Source organism: Megalops cyprinoides, chromosome 3, assembly GCF_013368585.1.
Source record: "Megalops cyprinoides isolate fMegCyp1 chromosome 3, fMegCyp1.pri, whole genome shotgun sequence".
Lineage (NCBI taxonomy): Eukaryota > Metazoa > Chordata > Actinopteri > Elopiformes > Megalopidae > Megalops > Megalops cyprinoides.
Window position 1 is genome coordinate 25,961,338 of NC_050585.1, and position 27,285 is coordinate 25,988,622.

General features: G+C 38.9%; 1 protein-coding gene across 1 annotated transcript; it reads right to left on the reverse strand.

Annotated features, from left to right (window-relative positions):
• Positions 1-4,536: 4,536 nt before the first annotated feature.
• On the reverse strand, positions 4,537-25,701 carry las1l (LAS1 like ribosome biogenesis factor). The gene is made up of 13 exons (XM_036522995.1): positions 25,420-25,701; positions 22,373-22,498; positions 22,104-22,173; positions 21,826-21,907; positions 21,338-21,508; positions 21,022-21,068; positions 18,240-18,349; positions 15,540-15,625; positions 15,213-15,419; positions 14,812-14,959; positions 12,347-12,687; positions 11,839-11,989; positions 4,537-5,130 (listed from the first exon to the last, which is right to left on the reverse strand). Exons 1-13 carry the CDS (start codon positions 25,566-25,568, stop codon positions 5,040-5,042), a joined length of 1,779 nt encoding a protein of 592 aa, XP_036378888.1. The 5' UTR covers positions 25,569-25,701; the 3' UTR covers positions 4,537-5,039.
• Positions 25,702-27,285: the final 1,584 nt, after the last annotated feature.

The following is a 27,285-nucleotide window of genomic DNA, read 5'->3' on the forward strand; positions in this document are numbered from 1 at the left end:
GCGGTATTTAGAAATATATTTTTCTCAACAGTTTTCCTTACATTACTGCCTTTTTGGGTAGAATTTTGCAAAATGCATAACTAAGCCAAACAAAAACAACAACAACAACACACACACAATCACACACACATACAATCACACATACACACATAGAGCCATGATTAATAAGTATTTTAACTATTTCAAAGCTGCTGAAATAATGCCAAAAAAAGAATCAACTGTGTCATATTGAGGCACAACAATTGTATTATTTTTTTGATGCTGATAATGGCTGGCGGTTGAACGCTGCATCAATGTTGAGACATTTCCTTTGGTGTTTATCTGACCGCGTTGTGTGCAGTTACCTAAATGGTGTGTTCTGTCTGTATTGTTTCAAATCTGGAGAATCTTTGTGAGGGTGTGCATTGCTTTTTGCAAGTCTTGTTTCATGCACCAGAATTGGGTACATGTGGAAGGGCCTTCACACAATGGCACTTTGAATGATTTAGAGTCTTAACGAGTTGGCGCTTTGTAAGTATTTGGAAAGGGTGATGTTACTCAGCAGAGTGCCTCAAAAGGCATTTCTTTCCTTATTAATGCTGCAGGACACATTTCGCCCTTTGTATATTAGCATATTTAAATCTCTGAATGTTATCACCCGAAAAAAATTCGGGTCAAGACTTGTTGACTTCAAGTTTTTTTTTTTTCATGAAAGTGGAGAAGGCCTTGTATGGCCTTTTGTTTCTTCATGAGAAGGTGTGACACTGCCTAACTGTTTCTTCATGTGAAACACACAGAACGTGAGGCTGCCGTCAGGGTTGTTTCTGGCATTTGGCTAACAGTTTGCGTGCTGCTGTTTTTTCTCCTTGGCTTTGCATCTCTTTCTCCTGCACCAAAAGGTGTGGTGAACCAATTACACATGCAAATGAAAAGGTATGTTGTGATATACACAAGTGATTAATGTTTCAGCTGTTTGACATGCATTAAATATGGTAGCTGTGGAACATTCTCTTGAAGCTTCCATCACTAAAGCAAATGACAAACAAACTGGCTTTGGTGACGTCGCAAGACCACTCCTGAGCTGCCGGTCATAGATGGTTGAACTAAAGGTTTCAGTATTAGCACAGTGTTAATCTGTACATGTTTGACATTGTATTTTGTCCCTGCCACTGAATGCTCAATCTCCCAAATTCCTTTGCTCCTCAACTGCTTCAGTGGTCTTGAACTTCTTGACTGTCTGTACTCTTCCAAAGTCTGTGTGGTCTGTGCCCTGTAGTAACACCACGATGTGAAAAGTTTGAAACGGTATCACCCAAGATGGCAGACATTCTATATAGTAGATTGAAAATTCTCTCCCTGTATTTTTGAACTTCCACAGTTCCACAGTTATACAGTGACTGAATCTCCTTTGCCAAAAAGGAACATAGTGTGTGGTCTCCTTATTGATGAGTGGTCCCTGCAACCAATGTTTACATGTGTCACAGTCTGTTAGGTCATTTGCATGTGTATCATGGATTTTGCCATTCCTTTAATGAGCCTGTTAAGTTTAGACAGTGCATCAGGAAATTAATTGCAACTTGTATCCAATAAGGGCGAGTTAGACCTGTTCGGGAAGGTTATTCAGAACATTTTGTCTCCAAATACATGTACATATGTTTGCATATTTTGTGCAGTTGTAAATTGAATTTTTACATGTTCATTTGCTTTGTAAAAGTTTGTTGAGGTATGTGGCTTATTTTGCACGATTCATGAATTAGAAGTTAGCCTTCTAGCTGGGATCAAACCAGGAAATATTCTGGTTTGTTTCCAGTCCCAGCTTCAACCACCTCTGCTTTTTTTAAACGCAGCAAACAGCAAAGCCTCAAATGTCTAGAAATGACCTTTGTTTGTTGATACAAATTGTATCTATTTCTTGATTGTAAAAATATATGAATTGTACAGAATCATCTATAGAATAGTTTTATTTAAAAGAAAAATGCCATAATGTTTGTGACACTGTGTGTCACTGGGAGTAGCCCATGGGTATGTACCATTTCTAACTGGGCACAGTAGTTATAGACAGGGACTCTTTGTCGTGCTACATGAAAAGTGCACGAATCTCTTGTGCACAGCTGTAAGCATTATTGTGTTCCCCTCTGTGTATTTACTGAAAATTACAACTCAAACAAACTGCAAACAGTGCTTTTAAAGTGTGTTGCTGTGCTATACACATTTCCTTTTGATGTTGGTGCGGTAAGCCAAGCAGCAGTATAAAATGTGTATTCCTGCCACTCGTCACCACGCAAATGAAAGTATGCCTTGAAACCATCTTTCTTTCCCACACGTGCTCCCACCCCTGCCTCTCATATCAGTAGCTAAGCAGGCTAAATGCAGTTTATTTGGCGGCCAGTAAGAATGGGCTTGGGTTACCGCACTCTGTCTTTGGGAACAAAGTATCAATTGGAAGTTTTTTCTTAATGTGATCTGCCACCCTCCTCTGGCATATTCTTGCCTTAAATATAGTGATATATTTTAAAGCTTACTGGTTTGAATTGTTTCCAGAGGATGTTTCAGATGAGATTTGGTGTATGAATTGTAGCTGAAGGTCTTTATATCAGTTGTATGACTGACGAAGGACCCACATTTGAGCACATCTTTTGTGATATTATTGAAATGATCTCTATCTTGAATTATAAAATTTTACTTCAGTGCAGTTGATTAACTACTAAGGGTATGTCCTGATTGCTAATGTATTTTTGGAGCCTTTTAACCAAGTTAAGGTGACTGACAATAATCTGAAATTGTACATATATTTTTTATTTAAAATCTGCAGTCTGCACCCGTCAGTGTATTTAATATACCAGCTCACTCCCAATGGATAATCAATACTTAAAGTATGTGTACTTTCGTACATACAGTATAGCAGTTCTCAGGTAATACAAGATTTGTGGCAAATTAAACTTCACTGACTTTGTTGTTGATGTTGATGTTTGCTGATTTAAATGAAAATTTGCGCTTTCAAAGTCAGATTTGTGAATCAGTGCAGATCTCTTACATGTCATGAAATTGTGTTTAATTGTCTTGTGTTGTGGTTATGCTTGTGTTAAGGGTTAAGAGTGAGTTGACTATTTTAGTCTTGTGTTGTTATGATTCGCAGTAGTTTGTTTTATTCTTTGTTGAATGAAACACATTGCTTTTAAATTGTTTTAAACTACAAAAATGAGCATATTAACGACCAAAAAAACCCTTAAAACTCTTTGGGTCGGTTGACTCAAACAAAATGTAAGTCTCAATGACAAATTGTGTCTGTTTCTTTAAATAAAGCCAAAATGTGATGTTTGTATAGTAATTATAATGTATGGGAAATGGTGTGATGTTGCCCTTGTGAGCCAGGAACACATTAGTAAAGGTATATCTCCTGGAGCAGTTCTCCCTTCTAAATCCTGCTGGGTTCTCTTATCACAGGGTACATGGGGCACCACCTCAGATGCTGCTAGGGAACGATAAGGGCACCATCTGTGCCAGCCTGATGTTGGCAGAGTTAGACAGCACCATTATGGGCATAATCTCTGCCATTACCAAATCTAGTATCGCACGGTTGTCCACTCGGTTTTCACAAGTGTGTCAGATAAACGCTCTCACACAGAACTGGACTTTAGGGCCAAAAAACCCATCTCTTACAATGTAGAAATAGGTACAAATGAATTTTGTGATCATATACTCTGGAGTTTTTTTTCCTCATTACAAAATTTTCCATGAGAATTTTTTGGACAACCAGAGGGTTTCAACACTTGGAGGTTTAGTTTTAGTAGTAGGATGCCATTTCGGATTAGGTGGCAACTTTAAATTGCATGATGGCACACTCACATTTGACATGAATCCTGGAAGTAGAAATGCACTAAATGAGAACTTAGAGAATGCACAACCTTACAATTTCTTGTAACCATCAGCACATATCTCACCGAAGTTAATCCTCAAATAAACTGAGGTGTATTATGTGAAAACTTACTTTGATTTTACTTCACCTTGTCTGTTTGGACAAGAACATTTATTTTCCATTAGAATTCAGACTGATTTTCCCAGATGTAGGTTTTTTGAAACATACTGTCAAGCTTAGCAAAATATCAAATGGTTTAATTTCACCCTTAAATTTGTTTAGCCTGTATCTTTTGTATTCAGATAGTTGGAATTACAATTTTAGCGACATCGGTTTGATACTGGATTATTTTTACATGCAATCAGAGTATACATTATATTAATATTTAATCACTAATTGCACTTAGTTTTAAAGGCAGAGAGAAATAATAAAACATTGGAACCCCTTGACTAATGACCTTTATATGCTACTTCTATAACTTTTTTTCTGAATTCACATAAATTTGTATGATGTGGCTTTATTGTTAATGGTAATTTTCTCTTTGTGTCTATATTAAGTGTTTTTTCCTATTTTAATTAAAGTGCACACTTGGCAATGTTAAATCATGTATTTTCAAATTTTCTCCACTGTGTACATTCTTTTCCAAGGTGGCCAAACAGGCAACTGACAAAGAAAAATGACACTGCTACTTATATGTTAAAAATCAGTAAAACTCAGGTAGTGAAAAATGGAGTTTATTACACCTCTACAACAGCAGGGATAAACAGCTCAACTGTATATGGCTCTTACTTTCAACTGAGTACATGTGTGATTTTGAAGTGTTGGGTGTAAATTCCTCATTCAGTCATGAATTAAACATTGTGAACAGACAAAAATTAAAGTAAAAAAAAAAAAAAAGACATCTTCCTCACCACATTAGACTGATAAAAAAGCCCTTTTAACAAGTGAAATTTATGAGAAGTGTTATTTGCATTTTAATCAGTACCCATGTTCATGATTTCTACAACAGATACACAACTGTATTTTAGCCCGGCCCTCTTGCTTAACAGTAACAAAAAAGAATACTATTGTAGACGAAAAACAAAGGTACACATTTTAGGGTTCTATGTTCAGAGGTCTGTAAATGGGGAGACAATCAGAAAAGTAAATAATTAATACCTGAAAAAATTAAAGCATATTTCCACCTATGTAACAACACTTATGTTTAAAACAGCTGTAGACCAGATTTCAGTTTGCTGAGGTCACTGTGTGTCCAGAGTGGGCCATCAGAACCAGGTCGGTGTGGTCCAGAGACACTGTGGGGAGGACATAAACCGTTAGTAAGTTGAAACGAAAAAAGAAAACGGTTAAGAATATGAACGGTTTAATAAACTATGACAAAATTAGCTATCTGTGATTTTTTTTATTCGTGTAATTGCTGGACTAGATTTTATTTTATATGGTATTTTTGTAACAATCTCATACATTGTAAGACCCTGACAAAGTGTATATGCCAGGTAATATTCCAGGTGTAATTAATACATAAAATAATGTAAGAAAAGTCAGTGTACATTAGACTCTACTTGCACTTGGGCTGCAACTTAAATGTGTGGCAATTAATATGTGCATCAAGTGTTTCTGAAGCTAGTTTACATTCAAAATGTATTGAAGATTCACTCCATAATGCAAGGCACAATGCATATAAGAAACGCATCTATCCAGGAAGATTTTATTCTTCTTAGTGGTTAATTCTTAAAATTCTAGTTCAAAATAAAGGTGAAATTGATGTTTATATTTTAACAATGTTTTCTCAGCAACAACATTATGTCCAAAGCTAAGTTCAAAACATCTGAAACCTGGTATTGAAAGTATTGAAATTATTTTTCGACATTTATTAAATAAAAGAAAATAAAATTAAATAAAAATAACATGACTCATGTTAATTATTTGACTGTCATCATGCTAATTTCTGGCACTGTGAGCTGCCATAGTCCACTCAATGTCCCTCACTAATTTAAACTTAAATATAAAATACTAATCTGACACGTTAATGACTTGAATTAAAAAAAAAAATGCATGATATGCAAGTTCCTCTTGATAAGAGTGTCTGCTATGCAAATTTAGTGTGAGATGAATGATTCTGTCCCAGTGTTTTTAATTGCTCAATGCAGCTGAATTCTTATATGCATATTTCTTATGGCAGCATGTTCTGTATTTTGTTAATGGTCTCCAAGAAGGACTTTGCCTCATTTCGCTGCTAAAATTACAAACAACTTGCAGGTCTGCTAATTCTCACGTAACAAATTCACTTGACACAAATGGCTTGTCCACTGTTACCTTTATTGCCTCATACACCTGGCACCTACTCTCACAATGTTGCAACCTATTTCAAGTGATTTCAGAGATCCCATGCTCATTATTTCCTCCAATGTGCCGTAATTTACCCCCCACCCAAATACAGGTAATACTGAGTGCATGAAGATCAACAACTATTAAATAAAGACTAATCTTTCTCTCACTTTCTTTCCAAACTTTTGAAGGAGCTCTACTTTACCAACAAGGTCTTTGCCTTTCTCATTTTTTCCTCTCAAGCTTCAGTGACTTTACTCTCGCTCAGCAGAAATTGTTTTTCTATCTGTATTTCACTCTCTGTAGCGAAGGGCAAGAGCAGTCACCCCACCTGGCCTTGAACCCGGGTCTACAGGGTGCCAAACCTGCAGCTTGACCACAACGCCAAAGAGCCAGGCTCATTGGTATGGCAGTCAGAGCGCATACTCAACTGTAGTGACAGCACTCTCTTTGCTTATGTTGCATCTCTGATCACTGATCTTTATACATCTGCTGCATTTGCAACTGTAGCTCACAACCATCCTCTATTCTCTTCCTGGTCTCAGAAACATGCACAACTCCAACTAGGTTTGATTCTTGTCTATCAAGCATCTTGTCTCTCTTGTGCTACGTTAGATTTATAGTACCCTTCACTGGTGCCCTGTTGCTGCTTCAAAATCTGCTGTTGATTTTGGGTCCATCACCCTTTCTGCTCCTCTGTCTACAGTCTGTCATTTATTCCTACATTCTCTCATTAACTGAGGCCAGCATTTACTGCCATGCAATCTCTTCAATTTCTCCTTTTTTAAATATTTTTATTCACTGGCTCCCTAATGGTGGAATGAAGTGTCAGCCAACATAAGGACTATAGTCTCGTGTTACCTGTCATTATTTTCTGAAGGCAGAGCTCTTTAAATAATACTGATACTTTCCTGTCAAATTTTTAAATTTAACCACATTTACTATTGTGTTAATAACCAATATGAATTTTCTCCAAATAAATCAAGACAATCTCCCTTTGGAAGATATCATTGGAAAATAATAAATAATACTACTAATACTAACCAAACGATATTACAACTACATTGTAGTAATGTTACTATTAATACTACCAAATACTATACATTTAATTTCAGAGAGAGAATTTTTTTATATATAAATCTTCTTTAATATGTAATGCGTTCTCAATGGTGTGGTGTCCTCAGTCTTGAAGTATCACAGCCTCCTAGCTGACCTCCATGAAATCTAAAATCAGATGTCATTCCTGGGCAGAACTTCATTTAATACAGTTTTCTGCCCAACCTCACCTCATTTCAACCAGGTTACCCCAGCAACTCCCAATAATGCATTGCATACTGTGATATCATACTTTATTCATCCATTTTATTTTTGTCAGATATCCTACTTTAAGAGTCCATTGGAAAATAAAACAAATACACAAATATCAAAATGGCAGGTAATCACTGATTAAAATCTGATTGAATCTACCATCATTTTTTTCCTTAAACCTTGTATGAAAAAGTAGCCTGTCTTATCCAAACGTCTGCCTGTCCACAAAGTTAATGTGTCTGAAATTCCTGACTGCTGCATTTCTTCTCAGTGTAGTCTATTAAAATGTGAGCTATGCATGACAGACTGCAGAAATCTTTTCACTATAAAAAAGGAACATGACATTTCTGTGAGTTTAACTTCTCTGTCATTTCAGCCCTTTGTGATACACACAGTTCCCATAGAGACAGAAGTAACTGCTCATGCCTTCCCTCCTGTCAGGATTTCCGACTGATAAGCTGTGTGAGGGCTTTTTTAACCTCTTTGGGAATCCACCAAAATTACACCTGTACCTACAAACATGGACATGTTATTACCTTGCCGTTCCTTAGGCAGAATTGGATTTGCATGGAGACTAGAAAAACTGACCTGAGAAATACAGAGTGGCTATGTTCAATAATTAGATCAGCCATCTCTGGCGTAGGAATGCGGTGATGACTGTATCAAGACAGGGGAAAGCCCAAACCTCTGCAATGGGAAATAACTTCAAGCAGAATCTCACCCCAGCACAGGTAAATCGAGTTAACTCCAACAAACTTGATTACTTTTTCATTTAAGAGGGGGTGAGGACCAGACGATAAAACAATTAAAGGCATCATTCGCTGTTACTTTAGATTAGACTAAATGACAAAGGGACTGAATGTGAAGAAATAAACAGCATGATCGGGACTTGGTTGAGAAATGTGGAAAGCGCCTTTCCCAAAGTCCCAGGTTTCAGTCACAGATAAACGTGTACTTTCAGAAGAATACAGTGAACACAAATGATATCCCAACAGTCTATAAAGGGCACAAAAAAAGAGTTTCTACTTGTGCCACAGAGTCGACAGAGCAGACAGTCTGAAAATGTAGGTCATCTGTCATCGATACGCTCTGTCCTACTAACAAATGAACCTGTTCGCAAGAAATCAAGAAACAGAGGTTCACCCACATCCTTGCAGTTGTTGAAAGAAAAGGATATGATGATATAAACCCAAAAATATTAACACCATTGAGAGGTCTGGCATACTTTCGATTTCTGTCTAAACATTTTTTTTTTGTACAATCTATTATAATGTACTGTCCACTAAAATGAACTACATAGTATGGACAATGTAGGCAAGCCAGAAAAACAGATTTATTCCCATGGTTCATTTTTGAACAATGAGGTCAATGGGAACAATGACATGAGCTTCTTAAATTTCCAGTCCAACCAGCCTCACTTCCTAGGGGTATTCCAACAGGCTGCATGAACTTGGACAGAATAAGTGACTTGTCAGATGGGGTTGCTTTTAAGAACCTTACTCTCACATTTCCACCCAAGAGGTTTAGCTGACGCAACACCTGTTGCTATGAAGAGCCAGGGAAAGCCAGCATCTACAGATCCAGCTCTGAAGCCAGACTCCTGAAATCCTCAGACGGAGAGGCCCACTGGGTCAGCTCACCACAGATGGGGAGAAGACGCATTTCTCACTTGGTGATTTTCACAGGAAGCAGCTGCAACTCACGCTTTGAGTTCAACTTCCCTTTTGCCCCTCGCCAGAACACTCGCAAGTGTGGAAACACGAAAGGCCTGCTGCACTCTCACTGGTTTCTGGTGCGGAGGATGAGGACCGCAGAGAGACCTGCTGATTGGTGCGTGACTGTGAGTCGCCTGGCACTGGGGATTCCAGCACAGAGTGAGCTACAGCCTGACAGAGCGGGCTGGGCTACTCCCACGGGCCGAATGCTGCTTCATCTCACTGACAAAAGAACGAGGGAGACAGCCTCCGTGCCTCCTCTAAAAACCACGGCTGTGAATCAGGTTTCATCAGACAGAGACACGAGGCAGTCTCCAGGAGTGGGGATTTCTCATCATAAGATCTTTACAAGGCCCTCTGGTTACAAACGCATGAGCTATGCACAGACACAGTTGAGTGAGGTTATAGTCAACTGTCTGTTAGCACTGTTTCTGTGGTCCACATGTAGATGACAGCTCTGAGCACTGCTTCAATATGCTGGAATAATACTGAATACAAAACGTGCTACAATAGTATTCCACAAAACCTCTACCACAGCAAAGCTGCTGCATATTCCCCTATAAAGTGCACAGAACAGCAAGAAATTCAGGCCAAGTCACCAGATAAGACTGAGCATTACAATCGACCTGGTGCTTGACAGTAAAGTGCTAATAAACAATAGCGTACTAGGCTAGTGTTGGTGCTATTTGGGTGATCTCCATTTACAGTTCCAGTTCTACAGTTATTTCTGTATATTCTCACTGACAAATCTAATGAAATGTTATATCCTTTGCCTTTATGAAACACAGGTTATAATACTGATTTCTCTTACACTTTTATTAATTATTCAGTATTACAATATCTCTGCAACATGTGGAGAGCACTATATGAACTCTAGTTTATGATGTGAATCTTCAACTGTCTGAAGCTGAATCTTTAGCTAGCCTACCCAGAAGCTGTTTCACTTTTATATTACAGACAATGGATGCTGTACCTGCCTCATTGGAAAAGAGCTCAATGTAGTCAATCACTGATGGAGCACAGAATGCAATGTATCTCAAAATAAAGCTAGACAGCACACAGATGCTGTGTAGCAATGATACATCACTTTACAAATATGCCATTTTACTGTTCGACAAGTTTGAAGAAACATTTGATAGTATATACAAATATGAAGATCTGAATTCTTCATTTTATTTTTCTACATGTTCATTTTTGATAAAGTGTTCTGATAGCTGTATTCTTACTGTATTCCTGCTTTTAAGATGCAGGAGCATGCATAGCCATCTCATAGCCAAAAATCAGCTGTTTCCTTCCCATAATAAATAATGAATTGCTTCCAAAGACATGAACATGATATAAAAGCACATTTGCAGATGGTGTGTCTGTTATTTAGATTCATCACTTTAATGTATTGCTTTTTTCTCTACACAGGGTTAATCATGTTTAAAAATCTGACACTTCTGGGATGAAGGGTTTACCAAACTAAACCATGTAAAGTATTTCCAAACCCTTGTTACAAGGCATGAAATTCATGCTGGCTATTCCACAAATTCAATGAAGAATTGAATCCCAGTCTCTGGTTACTGATGGCAGACCAAACTGAGAGCAAAGGTGAACAGTACTCCAGCCTCCGTCTGACTTATAACTGTTTGTTTGCCAAGTTGTCATAGGACAGGCTGACAAGAAAATGGCCACACAATGAAAGAGGAAGTATTCTGAAAAACATGTTCTCCCATGTTAATTAGAGGACAATTGTATTGAGCAACTGTGAAGACACTGTTCCCCTTTCCCCACATATGTAACACTAGAACTTCTTTTTTTGCCCTGCATTTTGTGGAGCGAAACCTGTACTTGTTTTATTTCAGTACAAAATTCATGAGTAAACATTCGCTCACCTTGCTCCATCTCAGTCTTTGCAAATAGACTTATTGGGGCAAAAGGAGTGATTGTACGTATCAGTTCTCAATTCATGTTTCAAATGCAATGTCAGCGGTTTACATTAAAGGGGACACTTTACAAACACTGCCTGACCAGAGAGCTTGACTTTGCTCTAAAGCAAAGATCACCTCACATCGCTCAATTCAATGCAATAGTATTCAATATTTTATATTATGACATTTTTAATCTTTTAAGACTGATTTGAAACAACTTTGACAAATAAGCATGTAGTGTGCGAATTGTGTGATCACATTAAGCGATCTATTTTTTGTACATTTGGAGCTGGCAAAAGAATGAAACAAATGTAACAAATAGCACTCAAATGTACTTATAACAGCTCAAGAAAAATGGCAGATTTAGGTAAAACATAAGGAAGTATTATACATTTTGCTGTAGTAAATTCCCCAGGAAAATGCACTTACTAAGGTTCAAAATAGCAGATATACTATAACCAAATATTTATAAAACAGTAACACATTGTAATAATGAAGAGTGCTTTGCTTTGCTATTAAAGAGACTGACAATATAATTCTAAAATGATTTTTTAAAAAATGTTTTCATATGAAAGCAGTTTATCAAATTGTACTTTCTTCCATTGTTTTTTTTTTATGTGCTGGTGTGTTCCCTGCTCTGCAAATGGTGTTTCCTTATTGAACAACGATTTTTTTGTCATTCCCACTAAAATGAATGCCATCCTAAGTGCCAAGCTCAGCGTTTGCATGAGGTGCTTACCAAATGTGCGCACTGTGCTGACCGGACTTGTCGACCTCAACATGCTGGTCGAGCACTGACATGGAGGAGTAACTGTCCACCATCAGGCACGAGGGGTCCTCCGACTGTCCTGGCACTTTCCCCAGGGGGTAGTCCTTCCACTTCACGCTATCTGTTAAAAGCACCCCAGGAACACCAGCCGTTATCACCATGGTGAGAAACTCTCAGACTGGAGAATCGGTGACATAAGCCCATGGACCGCAGAGCGTCCATTTCCTCTGGGCGGCAGTGTAGCATAGTGGTAAGGAGTAGGACTTGTAACCAAAAGGTTGTCGGTTCGATTCTCCACTGGGTCACTGCGGTTGCACCCTTGAGCAAGGTACTTATCCCAGAACTGCCTCAATAAATATCCAGCTGTATAAATGGGTAACATATATAAAAAAATTGTAACCTATGCAAGTTGCTCTGGATAGAGCGTCTGCTAAATGGCAATAATGTAGTGTAATGTAATGGGAGATGTTCGATTTACCTGTGCACACTTGCCAGGGTGATCCCCGGAGCGAGGCCACCCTCTCTGCCAGGACGTCGGGACTCAGCTGCTCCTGCAGGTCCTCCGTGGCCTCTGCCATTTGGAGGAGGGGAAGGCTTTTGTGCGGGCGGGGCGCCGCGCTGGGAGGCGGGGCACTGGAGCTGCGCTCGGACTCCCTTCGTATCCTTTTGCGCAGGCTCTCCAGGGTGTAGACGGGCTGGTCCCTTCGGACCGCGTCGGGCGAGCAGCCGGGGTCGCCGCCCTGGGTGTAGATGCAGCAAAGCTGGAGCAGCTTCTGCTGGGTGTCCAGGGGCAAGGGATGCTCCATACCCTCCAGAATCCTGCAGGGGCAAAATCAAGTCCCTTAGATTCCCAAAAGGCATACAGGCCCCCCCACAAGACACTTATGTTTAAATCCTGGCAAACCGCTAATCTGCACTAATCTGAGTGCCTTGATCCACTGAAGAGGGGGGAAAATCTTTTTGGAAATAGCAAAGAAAACATATCTAAAGCTTTGATCACAATGAGAACTGGGCCTGATACATCTTGATTAGGGATGCACAATGATATCGGCACGACATCAGTATTGGCCGATAAAAACTTTTAAAAGACTAGAAATTAATTATCGGCATCGGCAGATATGAAAATTTCTGCCATTGTGCCTGGCTGATAAGGTGACGCGTCAACTATGCGCACGCGATGACGCTAAATGTTTATTATGAGCGCCAGCAACAAGCTTCAACATGTCAGCTGTATGGAAGTATTTCAAAGTATTTGAAACAGATAACAAAATTGCTATTTGCAAATAAAGCACCAGTGATGCGAGGAGGGTAAAATATATAGCTAAGTTTCTCACTTTGGGAGGATGCTAGCTGTGTGCTGCTAAGCTTTTCTCTACTTCTGGAGTGGCGCGATACCATTTTTAAATAATGCGGCTCCGTAAGGAGAGAATGTGATTTGAAATGAAACAAGACAGCCCGCGATCAGCTCGTGCTTTGGGACTCGAATGGAGGGCCTACTGGTTTCGACCGACCCCCTAGCTAGGTTTCTCATCCAGGGAGGATGCTAGCTGTGTGCTGCTAAGCTTCTATTTGCTTCCGAAGGGGTGTGAGACCATTGTTTAATATCACAGCTCAGTAAGTAGCCTGCGATCGGCGAGCTTATGCTTTGGGATTTCAACAGAGGTCGTAATGGTTTCGACCGACCCACTAGCTAAGTTTCTCACCCTCGGAGGATGCTAGCTGTGTGCTGCTAAGCTTTTCTCTGCTTCTGAAGGAAAATTGTGAAAGAAAAATTTAAATAATGCAACTCCGGAAGCAGAGACAGCAAATGGGAAATAAAACAAGACAACCCGTGACTGCCGAGCTCCTGCATTGAAACCAAACAGAGGGCGTAATTTTTGTGTTTGTACACTTACACAACAACACTGGACAGCGAACAACGTTTTCTGTAACTTTATTGTGTCTCTGCTCATTCAAAATAGATATCGTGGCTCCATAAGGAGAGAATGTGATGGGAAATAAGACAGCCTGAGATCGCTGAACTCATGCTTTGGGACTTGAACGGAGGGCCTAATGGTTTCGTCCGACCCCTAGCTAGGTTTCTCATCCTGTGAGGATGCTAGTTTTGTGCTGCTAAGCTTCCCTCTACTTCCAGAGGGGAGTGAGACCTTTTTTAAATTATGCGGCATCTACATACTGTATATATCTACACTATATTGGTATCAACATCGGCCAAAATGAGTTTGAAAACATCGGCATATCGAATATCGGCAAAATCCAATATCGTGCATCCCTAATCTTGATTGCACTCTTCTGGCAATGTAGGCCTGGTACTTGGCAAGAGTGGCACCATGACATGCTTTGACATGCAATAACCGCAACATCCGCCGACAGATATTCATCAGCTCATCTCTTAAGTTCATCAGGGTTTGCACAAACTAAACACATGTCTACTACCAGTCAAGGCCAGCAGTGTGCTCCCCCCATCATCATACACTGTAATGTACTGGGGGGTGGAATATACAGGCAATTAGTTTATGTTTAAGTCTGTCATCCAGTGTATCTGAATGGCATTTCCAGTCAGCCCCACAGTGTTCTGCACGGTTCCGCACATCAGGACAAAACAGCAAAATGTAGAAATCTTGCAGAGTCCCCTCCATGACTCACTGCTCTGTGTGAACTCAGGAAAGGTCTGCAGCCTCCTCCTCATTCCCCATGGGCTCACAGCTCAGGCTGAATAAACAACTCCGTCTCAACAGTACTGATGACCACCGTCTGCATTCTGCTTGATTACAACACTGGGGTGTGGTGGGGAAAACGCAACTAAGGGCATTAAGTTTCTATGACATACATGCACTTAAATATTTCTTACAATCCCCTAAAGACTAAAAACCTTGAGTGCTGTCGGAGGAGAATTAGCCACTATAGCATGCACAGGGATTACAAATGGATAAGAGCACTTACTGTTGGAGAAGGTGTGGTGTGGCAATGCAAGGCGCATCCAGGCAGCATGTTAAAAGCTTTTGCCACTGCAGCGGTATGGGCTTTGTAAAAATCATATCTTTGAGCCTTCCCTTTTTCTGTGCTTTAGACTCATTTGGGTTTGTGTTCTCTATGGACATAAAGGGACAAATTAATCAGTTAATAAACATGTACTTCATTACTATTTCCAAAATGATTTGTATTCTTTACTGTAGTAAGTAGATGCGAACAAAATAAGCACTCGGCAAATAATCTGTAAAATGTCATTGTTCACTGACAAAGCATGTGTTAAAATAACAATAACAAAGCATTGGACGGTCAAGGCATCAAAAGCACACAGTATCTCCTAGCTACACGACATAAATCACAGATGCACGTCATACTGTGACGGTTGCAAGCGAAGATCTCAGAGATCCAGCCAGCAAGGTAGCAAGTCCTGTGCTGGGAGTCCTCCTCCGAGAGCTGGAGTTCCAGGAACAGCCTCTCCAGGAAGAGATGGATGAAATCCAGGGAGTTGAGCAGCTTCAGGAGTGGCAGCCAGAAGCGAAGGAAGAGCCGGGGGATGCAGGGGTTCATGGGGTCACAGTCACCTGGAAAACCACCACAACCCACCACGTAGCTCACTTTTCAACACTTTTCTAGTTCACAGGTCACACTTCAACACCACTGGGTCTCGGCGTTGACACCGGTGTTAGTATAAAGAATCTTACTTGTGAGGTCGATGTCCAGGGACTCCAGCTGCTCTGCAGTGGGGACCAAGAATCCATCTGAGAGCATCATGTCCACCAGAACAGTGCTAAGGGAAAAACAGGGTACAAATCAGTAAATAACAGCACTGTCACATGTTATTGGCCATCTCATTCCTAAGCTCTCTCCTTACAGGGTGAAGCAAATAACACAAATGCAACTTACACTGAAGGGGCCAGTGACGTTGTGTGGTAATAAGAGGGGTGTAATTAAGATGGGGTGCAGTCCGTCTGTTTTTAACTAATGCGGTGAACAGAAAGAACTTGATAACTCCAATATCAGACTTTTATATATGGAAAGACCTGCTCCATTTCATCACTGTAGTCTCAGAGAACTCTCGGCATGAGGCCATCCTGCCCATCTCCTCTATACACACTACCTCAGAGACACAGGAGGTGGGCGGCGACTTTTTCAAAAGCCGAGGTCTGAGGCAACACCCACACATAAGACATTCCCTGTGTTTGAGGTCTACACAGGATTTCTAGAGAACAGCAGTTGTTCTGGCGAGAGTAAGAAAGAAACAGAGAGGGAGAGAGAAAGCTCTTTTGGCAATGGGAAGACTTCAGTTTCATTAATGATAAGCAAGTCCAACATCTCTTCCAAGTGCTTCTATCTGGGTGGTTTGAAATCATTAACTATCTTGGTGAATGAAAGGTTTGGTCTTCACATAAACAGAAAATACTTGCATGAGCTGACTTGACATTTCAAACTCCTTTTGTGTTTGTTCATTTTATGGTCTCTCCAAAAATATTACAAGTTGTGTGAAAAGGGCCTCAAAAACTGTGAAAACCCACTTTGCCTTTCTGACAGGTAGCAGCAAATACAAACACATGCTCACACTTTCACACACACACACACACACACACACACACACACGCTTACAGCCAACCCGCAAAGCACAGAAATGACTTTACAGTTACAGAATTGACAAAGAAAAACTCCTGTTCTCTTCCACGACAGTTCTCATTCTGCAGAAAGAATGACTACAGTGTTTCCAGCTTTAAAAGATCAAGATTCATCTTGCCTCCTACAGCTACAGTAAGCACGAGCATATATAGCTCTGTTCCATTGCAGTCTTACGGCCAGCCCTCTCAGAATCATCACTGAAGGTTACAGTTGGTGTGAGTGCGTATGTGTGAGCGTACAGAGTATGTATGTGGGTGGTAGCCATACTGGGATTCCCCAAAGTGAGTGAATTGTGGCTCTGGGGCTGTGGCATGTGGGTGGATGTGTGCTGGGGACTGATCTGGAGCGAGCACCAGTAACACAGGAGCAAATCACACCACAGTGAGCATACAAGCTCATTTTGCATCTCTACTTCGATTAACCAATCAGACTCCAAAAAACAACCTATTAATGTGGCCACGCATTAACTGATACCTAAAGTACACATTTCGTACAAATGTCAAAGTGTAATACAAATTGTAAACACTCAATATTTTGCAGCTTCTGAAAACTGAACTTTATGTATGTATTATGTACAAATTGTATGATAAGCATTTTTAATAAATCTGATTAAATGCCAAGAGAAACTTAAAACTTCAAAGAACGTATATATACGTTATAAAATATAAACACCCACATTCACACAAATTATTTTTTAGAGTCATGTTAGGGTGACATGGAGAACATTAACAGCAAATTAATAGTGTTTAATAATAGGAAAACTGATGTTTGCTACAGTACTGTTTTTAAATTAGTTATTTATGTTGAACACACCCTTGTAGTAGTTCTAACAATTTCATAATCATCAACATTTTACAGAATATTAATAGAGACTGATTTTAGGAAAGGAGCTGAGATAATACAGCTTGTAACAGTGTTCTACATAAAATTCCATAAAGAGGGGGGAAAAAGTGAAATTGCATGTATACAGATATTCCTCATTTAAAAAGATATGGTTTATCATACTTACATAAAGGCCACTATTGGTTTACAACACAAAATCCTGATTTACAAGCAAAAGTAACTGGGGAGTGAGAACGAGACTGAGGGAAAAATGAGGCAGGGAAAACATAACAAAAAAAGTCTGATAAGGCAACAATTTTTTTTTGTTTCCAAGCTGCAGTCTTTGTTTCTTCATTATGCTGTCCATCATATTTGTTGTTGTTTTTGTTTTCCTTCTTTAAACTTGTGAGAGAGAGTATCATGTGATTTATTTATCCTTTGGGTGTGTGCTGTATCGCTTACATTGAAAATAATAAACATCTGTCCAAAGGACATGTCTTCCATCTTGCAGTGCCCTGTGTCATATCACTCCTGAACCACAACGTTATGCATGTCATAATACTGGACATTTATACTGTACTTCATGTGCAAGTGCATTCAAATGTCAAAGTACTTGAAAAATATATTGTTATTTAAATCTAACCTATTATATTTCAGTAATTCTATTTCAATAATTCTACTTGAGCAGGAAATGTGAAGCTTGCTTATGAAGTGCAATAATGCATAAATAGGATTCGGTTCTGGACTATCTGATTCACGACAGGGGTTTCTACGAATGCACTGTGTCATAAAAGTGGAGACCACCTGAAGAAGTAAACAGACAATAAACGATTATTATAATAAACAGACAGCATAACAGACTATATTGTCCCTTAAAGTATCTATGTTGAGAGATGAGTTGAGCATATTTGTGTATCATGCGGGCAGACGCTAACCTGGATTCCACTGCAAAATCTTTGATTTGAATTAGGATCCATCCCAGGTCTGAGGAAGGACTGGGCCATGGCTTCCCAGCTCTGTTCTCTTTATGAAGTCCATCAAAGACCTGCAGCAGGGCAGAACACCCAAGAAAAAAACAGCAACAACTGCATTTCCTTAACAATTTAAAACTGTTCATTCTGCTTTTGCAAATAGCAGGAATTACACTGTTGATTAAGTTTCTGATGTCTGATGAATTGAAATATTAAGGCTTATGTCAAAGCCATGACAATTAAAATGGTTGCCGGTAAGCAGGAGCAGCTGATAGCACATGTCCACTGGCCCTGGCCCGCTCCAATTATTTCAAATATCTGGAAAACTGTATTTTTCAAGGTTAAAAAGGAAGCATCAAGACCATGCATGAGGTAAGGAGTCTTTTTTTTTTAAAAACTTTTTAATGACCTGAACAATAAATGTAAACATTAAGCTAATCTGTAAATTTACAACCAAATCTAATTTGAAAATGCCTATTTGTTCACTTCAGGATACAGTGTCAGGTCAGGAATATTGGACAGTATAAGAAAAAGAGAATGGGGAGCTGATATAATCAGCAGTAGAGCAGACTTTCCTAATGAGAACATAAAGTTCAAACAGAGTGCAGAAGAGGAGGTTGAAGGACTATTCACAGTCAGTGGAAACAGCACATTATGTACGATAAAATCATCCACTGGATAACTTCCTGTTTCCTGTAAATTGTTTTTTTTTTTATCTTCTATTTTAACTTCAATATTGCAAATACAATTTTGGCGGACAACAGCAATGGATTCAAAGCTCCAGAAACAACTGAAACAAACTGCAGTTTAACTTTTATATCCCTGTGGTACTCAGATACAACCAAGTTTCAGTTTCATTATAAAAGAAAGAGAACATTTCACTTCCTGTGTTTGAATTGCTTCTGTGTGAGAGTAATGTGCCACTGTACATCACTGACCTGTTTCACCATTGATATGGAAAATATCTGAATGCCATTTGTCTCTATGGTTACAGAAATAAACAAGAGGCCACAAAGGTAAATGACTACTGCAAACATATGAGAAAGAGAACTAAATATGCGTCACCCAAATTTTCCCAGAAAGATTGCTTAATTACAGCACTCAAAAATATGTGAAACTGCAATAATACCACTGCTAGCTTGTGAAGAAAGGTTACTCCTAAAACCTCATTTTGGGCTAACTGTGTCTGTGTCTCAACAAATGTCTACAGACCTTCCCTGCTTGTAATATGGATCCTCCTAAATGATGTGGCCAAAAATAAGTATATGACTAAGTAAATACATACTGTATTAACCACTACTGAAGTTCATAGATGAGACATTCTAATATAATGACAAGTCAGGATTTGAGAACATAATGGCTTACAGTCCAAAATACTATTAAGCAAAGCAAGCAATTGTGGCAAGTAATATTGTAATGCTGTGTGCACAGGGGGGCTGGCACAGATGCTCAGCAGATGAACTAAAAAAGCACAGTGTTACTGGATATACATTCCCACTGCTGGTCTGCCTCACTGCAGGAAAAAAAAAAACCAGGACAGCCTCAGATGAGAAATCTCCCCGTCTCTCTCACACATGACGCCCACTCTCCGTCACCCACACAGCTCAATGGCGTCATGAGGAAGGCTGGGATAACAAGACAACTTGGAGTTATAAATATCGTACCCAGCCGAAAAGGACGCTTCTATTAGAGGGTTACGCCAGGCTAAATGACTCTAATTAAACACCTTTAAAAGCTCAGTGTGACAGGGGCTCTAATTGAGCTGTCATTGGAAAGATGGCAGCTCTGCCTAACTGGCTGTAGAAAGGTCATAGAAAGCTTATGAATGTCTACAATGGACTGCCATACAGATTTTTGCCAATTCCTATAAAATAACCCCATATATACCTGCAGGTGTTTCCTCTTCATATCTAGCACATTGACTTCTTTCCCCTCGGATCTCATTAAGTAAGTATCATAATCATTAAATTAGGTACATAATCATCAAAATTAGAAACATTTATCCATAAGATGCTAGAATTGCAATATATGGTACATGAGAATGTGTATAATTCTAAGGCCTAAAAAGCACTGGCTGGGGTGAGGTGTTCACTTCCTGTCTAAGAGAGCTGCTCCAGAAAATCATTTAAGAAACAGGATCAGTAACACAGAAGAGAGTGTCTTTTTAGGCTGACATTTCAGATGAAATTGAGTGTATGGTTACAAGGTATTACTTAGTGGCCAGCCATCTCACGCAGCACAGTCAGACCGCAGAGGATCACTGATAAATGACACTGTGGCGCCCCCCCAAGGGGAAACTGAGATGGGTTGAATGGGTCAGGGGATTTGTGGGGAGATTTTCCCAAGACAGCATTCATCAGGAGTTGATCTCAACCTCAAACATTAAACAAAATATGAAATAGCAATAATTGCTGTATAATGCCCAACAAGCCACCGCTTTGTATGCAGTTTTCAAGTTAAAGCTGCCATGTACAGATGACCAATATGTATTTCTTGCAGACATAAATTATACCACAAATAACTTCTAAGAGGACATTTTTTACAGTGACTTGCTATAGCATACAAGTTCACTTAGCAATCAGTTTCATACTGTTGTAACTAACCTTGGATATGTGTGATGCTATTATGACACCTGGTGTTGGATTTATGTATTTTCATAAGGAACTGTTATTAATCAAAACAATAAGTAAGAGAAAATGGAACAAAGTTTTGAAAGAAAATGGTTACTGGACAAGGCTTTAATTACCTGAAACTGTTCTTTCTCATAGGAAATAAGTAGTTCTCTTGCTTTTTCTGAAAAAGAATAAATGCAAACTATTCAGTCTTGAACACAGACTGGTTTACATATCCCTGCAACAGTGCATGACATGACAATGTTGTACTTCAAATTACAGCCCTTACATTTAAACACAGATTTTCACCAACTGTATACCACACATATTCTCCAGTCATCTGTTAATAAAAAAGGATTTTATTGTTCATTTACAGATAAAGTTAGATAAATTGGGTATAATTTGGGAATTTTGTACACTGTTGGGTATTGATTATTTAAAGAAGCTTACTGTGGGCTTCCCTGTTTCTTTGTCTCACTGTTAACTCATCTTCCTGTCCAAGCTCCTCCCCTTCTTCCTCCTCATCCTCCTCTGACTGCGAATCCCAGTCTTCAGCGAGTTGGCTGCCCAGCTGCCTGGACCAGTATTCTTGCTGCAGCCACTCCAGCACAAACTGACATCCTGCAAAATGTGAACAAATATTACTGACCAATGCAATAGGCTGGATCTGACACAGACACAGAGTTCTTGTTCAACCACTTATCCACTCCATCCCTTAATTACTTACCTGGAAAGGGAAGCAATGTGAAGTAGGGCAGCAGTGTGGTGCAGTGGTTGTGCAACTGTTTTATAAACCACGGACTGAAGATTCATATCCCAAGGCTTACAATATTTTTGTAATGATAAGCTCGCAGTAAGGCATTTGGGACCAAAAGCTACAGATATATAACTTTCACACAGAGGAGGTATTTTAAAAGAAAAGAGCTGTTCCTATTCACCTTTGCGGCACCATTTTAGTGTGGGGAGTCTTCGGTGAGTTATGTCATGCCTCAGGTTCACAATCCATTCAGGAATGTTCATCTGGGGAAATATGAGACAAGACACAGTCACTGTTACACTTTTACAACTTTTCACACCTGTGTGACCTACAACAACTCTAGCTTACATTTTATGCTATCAGGCCACATATGTGATATTCTAATTGTATTATAATACAGATACACAAAAGGAGTTAATGTTAATCATACCATGGTGCTTTGGTGTTTTTGGGACATACCTTATTGGCTAACCGTCTCAAAGGAGTGGCAACTCTCTTCTGTTTACGTTCAGTGATTAAATTAACAAACCTAAAGTAGAGACAGAAGGTCAACACATCCAGATGAGAGCTCTCTGGCAAAACTTAGTGCTCTGACAATAAACCCAAAAAATCCATCCCCATGATAATGTAAAAATAAGAAACAACAATCTATGTATTAATTGAATGCATGCTACTAGCTATAGAGACTACAGTTACAGCAATAATGATATGAGATGACTGAGTCCTACCTTACAAGTGCTGTTCCATAGAGTAGGACCAGATCATCTGTCTCCAGGTGTCCTGAACTATCAAGCACTTGACATCGCACCAAATCTGCAGTGCTTTCCACTGCCACTGGAGTACTATTTCCAAACCTAGAGAAAGAAAAGGGTCACATTTAAAGAAAGCAATGGTGTCACAAAAAAATCAAGATAAATATAAGGGCAAAAATATGATTACAAGATGACAATAGACAATATGATGACTATGAACTAAAAAGCACTCAAACCATTTTTAATAATAAAAACCGATCTGAGGAATGTTCCCCTCATGGATTCTTACTGACTTCTTTCTGACTTTTCAAAACTTGACTCTGCTAACTAACTTGCTATTACAGCAATTATTTTGACCAGGCTCCAAGCAAAATATGTATTTTAGACTTCTGCTACAAGAGAAGTGGTTCTCAAAATGTGGCCTGCTGACCACTGGTGGTTCTTAAAGGTGTTCCAAGTGGGACACCAGCAAATACCAATTCCTATTAAAAAATCAGATTTAATTAATATATTTGTGTATAGTTGTCAGACTTTCTGAAATTAACTACCCGTAAAAAAGAAAAACGGGTTTTTTTTTGTTTTTAATCATTTTGGCCATCATTCATTTTTACTCTCTGAAGCTTGGCTCCAACACTCAGCTGTAACTTTTTCTGATCTCAGATGCAGAGTGGCAGCCCACTTACAACAGAGAAAATAGATATACATTGTATGTATTCACCCTTAAAAATCAAGTCTTCCACATGGGTGGTAGAACAAACAAGAACATAGGAAACATGTTACCTATCATTATGTGAAATCATTATGCACTACACAGCAGAAATAAACTAAGCAGTTAATCATAAATTTAAATGAATAACAATTTAGCTTGCAAGATAGATAAAAACAAACAAAAAAAATGTTTTATTCATTCAAAAAACTTCAATTGTGGTCGCTGACTGCCCGATGTGACTTTCAGGGCAAGTGAACTTAACAGGATGGGAAGACTGAGCAATGACATTGGCTCAGTATGGAACCCAATATGAAACTTACACCCTCCAGCATGAAGACAGACATCCCCTTGCTTACATCATTTCAAAAGCAGTAGCATTCGTCCCATTACAATAGAAACTGGGAAAGGATGGGATCAATGCAGGGATGATTATACAGCCACTTTTGAAGTAAATTATTCAATAACATTTATAATTTTGAGTACAGTTTGCCACTACTTTGGAATATGTAAATAAATATGTTTGTTTATTCATTCATTCATTCATCAGTCATTCTCCACAATTTGTGGCAGATGTTAGGCAGTCTGCAGAAAAAGTTCCACCAGTTAAGCAGTCCACCTAATGTACTACACTGAGATGGCATGTACAACATATACCAGGTGATGAGTTTGTGGGGCACACCACCTAATTCTTGGTACTGAATTAAGTTAGGCCATTTAGAGGATTTCCTACAGAAATATCCATGATAATCCTATGGCCTGACTTCCTTCAAACCTTCACTGTTCAACCACAATTAATGGCACAACTTGCAGTTTTCTCCCCATCTTCTTCTTCTACACATCAGTTTTGCTGCTGCATTAAGCCTACACCATAAATCCTCCAGTAACCCTATTTACATTGTTCACCATAGGTTTGTATTCATGTTCAACTACAGCCACTCCTGTTCACTGTAGCTAATGACAAGAACACATTAAAATTGTGCCTACAGAAGTAAGTAGGTATTTGATGACCACAACCCTAATAATAGTCTGGAGATATTATCTCAATTCTGAATAAATAAATAAATAAATAAATAAATTCTGATTTAAGATATGCACTGGATGGTATTTCTAATAGATGCTTGCAAGATCACAATGTAGATGTCATAATAACCAACACTGATTATTTGGCTACTTTGCGCCAGATGCAGGTATATCAGGTATTCGATGTTGATTGTTCTCAGCTGTATCCTGTGTTAGCTATACAACCACTACAAATGACCTACCACACACTCTAGCTAACCAATGTGGTATGATACAATGTTTCTAAAAGATTATTTAGCCTAAATCTTTAACTCGTGTGTGACTATACTAGTAATTAACTATTTACATATGCACCAACTGTATATCAGGTAGGCAGGTAGCAGTTAGCCAATGTCTTCCTAACTGCTACCTGCCTCGACCACACATCTCTATCGCATTCTCTTCAAGTTTAGACATAAAAGCATGTTTGAAATAATGTGGAGCACTGATTTGGATCAGCGCTCGCTCAGTTTGTGCTGTAATGTGGGCCAAACTGTGTTATGTAACTTTTTTTTAATATGCATAATTTGTATGAGATACCGATATGTCTTTTAGAGAATACCATATTCAGTGAAATTGTGCTGATCCGAAGGTGCGCGCTTGTGTGGAGGTAATTTGAACGACATCGATGGAATTCCTCATTGTCGCCATCATTATCTTGATGTTATATTGCTGTGATGTTGTTGCATTAGCTGAACAGGTTGCTAGCCCCTTGAAAAATCTCTCCGTTTCATAGCCAACTGATTGGACTCCCAACACTTTCTCGCCAGTTAAATAATTTCAACGTTTTGAGTTGGGAATACTTGTTTACTAACGCCAAGATTCACCTCACTGTCATAGCAAGAAACTCAAGCTAACATTATCTATTTAGCTAGCTGGCGAGCAGGAAACAGTAGCCATCAAGTTAACTTCGCTACTACATTGACACAGAAGGGACATTTCTTGACATTTTCTTTTTCATAGCTAGCTTACTATCCAGCTGTAAAATTAAACTAGAGAGCCAGTTGACTAGCTAGAAGGGTAACAATATCACATCTGGTTGGCATCAGTTAACCAGTTCACTTTAGCTAGCAACGCGCTGTTGAACATGCCTGCTAGCTAGCAACAGCCTTGGGTAGCAAACTAGCACAGCAAAAAGAGCATGCTTTCTGGGTAGCCAAATTGATTCGAAAAGCTACTGGTTAGACTAGCAACACGAAGTCGATCAAGATGTACCTAGCTATCTGTTTGCTTATTGGGTTTATATGTTTCTTACCTGCCCTTCCACGCAGATATTCTGTGCAGTGCAAATTTCTGTAAAGCACTGTCTTTTGAGTACAGATATTCAAGGATCTGGTCCCATTCTGCTTTGTTAATCCATGCAACTACATGGCCAGACTTTTCTGATGATTTTCTTTTCATCATAAACTTGCTTGCGGACGTAACTGAAATAATGTGCCGGTCCTTTCAGAAATATTTGCTACATTAACTGATAAAATCAAACACTGCCAATTATACCTGGCCAGTAATACAGACCGCTTGCTAGCATCAGCGTACCAACAGCAAGCGATCAACAATAAGGAATACTTCCGGGTTAAGATTTTTTTTCCGACAAACGTCAAAGTAAAAGTTTTTAATTTACCGCGAAATATGAAAATAAATGCTTCAAATGTTACGTTTTTTAATATGTACGTTTTTCATATTTATGAAATATAATATACAAATAATATTGATAGGCCTCAAAAAAGGCGCACAAATTAGTTTCAGATAGGCCTACTTCCAATTTTAAGGCATATTCTCATCTTGACATATTACCTATTACCATGCTTGCCATCCTGATTTCTCCTCTCCCATTGCTTTTGCATTTGAAATTTAGTTAACTCATTCCACGGTTAAAGCGGTGCCAACTCAAAAGTGCAAGCCTTTCGCATATATGTACAGCTGCATTTTTATAACTAGACAGGTGCACCTCATTGTTGTGTGTTAGTAATTAACGCATACATTTACGTGTAGCTTATATAATGTTTTTAAATCATATTAAAGGTAATATCTAATCATGTAATCTGTTTTTGAATCGTAATCTTTGTAACTTAATATATATTTGCAATTAAGTGGTCCACTGGGTAATTTAGCATATGTCCACCTCAGTGAAATTACCCTTTGAGTAACTATTATTTCTATATTTATTGCAATAATGTTTTCATAGTGAGTACATACATGTTAATTATTATCAAACACAATTAATTGGCTACGAAGAAGTGGCGTGTCTTGTATGTATGCTGATGTTTACATTATATCACATAACAACTACACAGAAGAAGTTCTTATTTAAAACAACATATCGAAAAGGATGTCTGTTGTGATGCCTTCGGAAAGTAACTGAATCTGATTGGGCCTAGCTTCAAGCTATTTGACAGCCGTTTACGAATCTTGTAGACTAGCTGCTGACAGCCACCCCGTGATTTCCGGGAACGATGTAGCCTAATTCTGCTTTACGCTGCACTGAACCTCTGACTAAAGGTTCCGTATATATGTCGTTTGATATTAAAAGTGTTGGTCAATGCAATGTGATAAAGCTGAATACATCAACTATAAGAAAGTTACAGTAACAAGATATTAAAATGCTTTAACTTGCTAGACTGTATGTTAAACATAGGTGAAAGAAATAGGCTAATTAAACGAGCTGTTTTTATTTTGTTTTGAAGCCTTTTAGGCTTCAGATAGTTTTTTTTTTATAGCTTGCTGATATATCAGCATATGCATAAAGTAGCCTAAATATACAGCACACAGAAACCAGTGTGAAATGCAACCGGTTGATTATTAAAAACAAGTGTAACGAAACATTTGAAAACCGCGGCGTGTTTTGGTCGGATTTGGCACGTTTTACGTTTCGAAAGAGATGTTGGAATTTTAACACTTTTTTTTTTTTAACTTTACCGATTAGGATATTTATGAAGACAGGCACGACCTCGAAATATAAAGGCGCATCGTGCCCATTAAGTGTATCGTGTCTATACAAGAGAACATTTTGTTTTCGATGCAGCTTGCTGATGTTTACTAATTGCTAGCTAGCAAAGTATTAGTAAAACAGTGGATGAATCGTAACATGCAATCAAAACATCTCATCTCAGATGCAAAGCTT

Excerpts from the sequence above, each read along its gene's own strand:
- las1l (XM_036522995.1), bottom strand. The coding sequence starts at position 25,568 with ATGATGAAAAGAAAATCATCAGAAAAGTCTGGCCATGTAGTTGCATGG. Across the intron at positions 15,420-15,539 it reads CCTGGACATCGACCTCACAA|GTGACTGTGACCCCATGAAC; the intron begins GTAAGATTCTTT and ends GTGGTTTTCCAG. Across the intron at positions 14,960-15,212 it reads CTTCGCTTGCAACCGTCACA|AGAACACAAACCCAAATGAG; the intron begins GTATGACGTGCA and ends TTATGTCCATAG.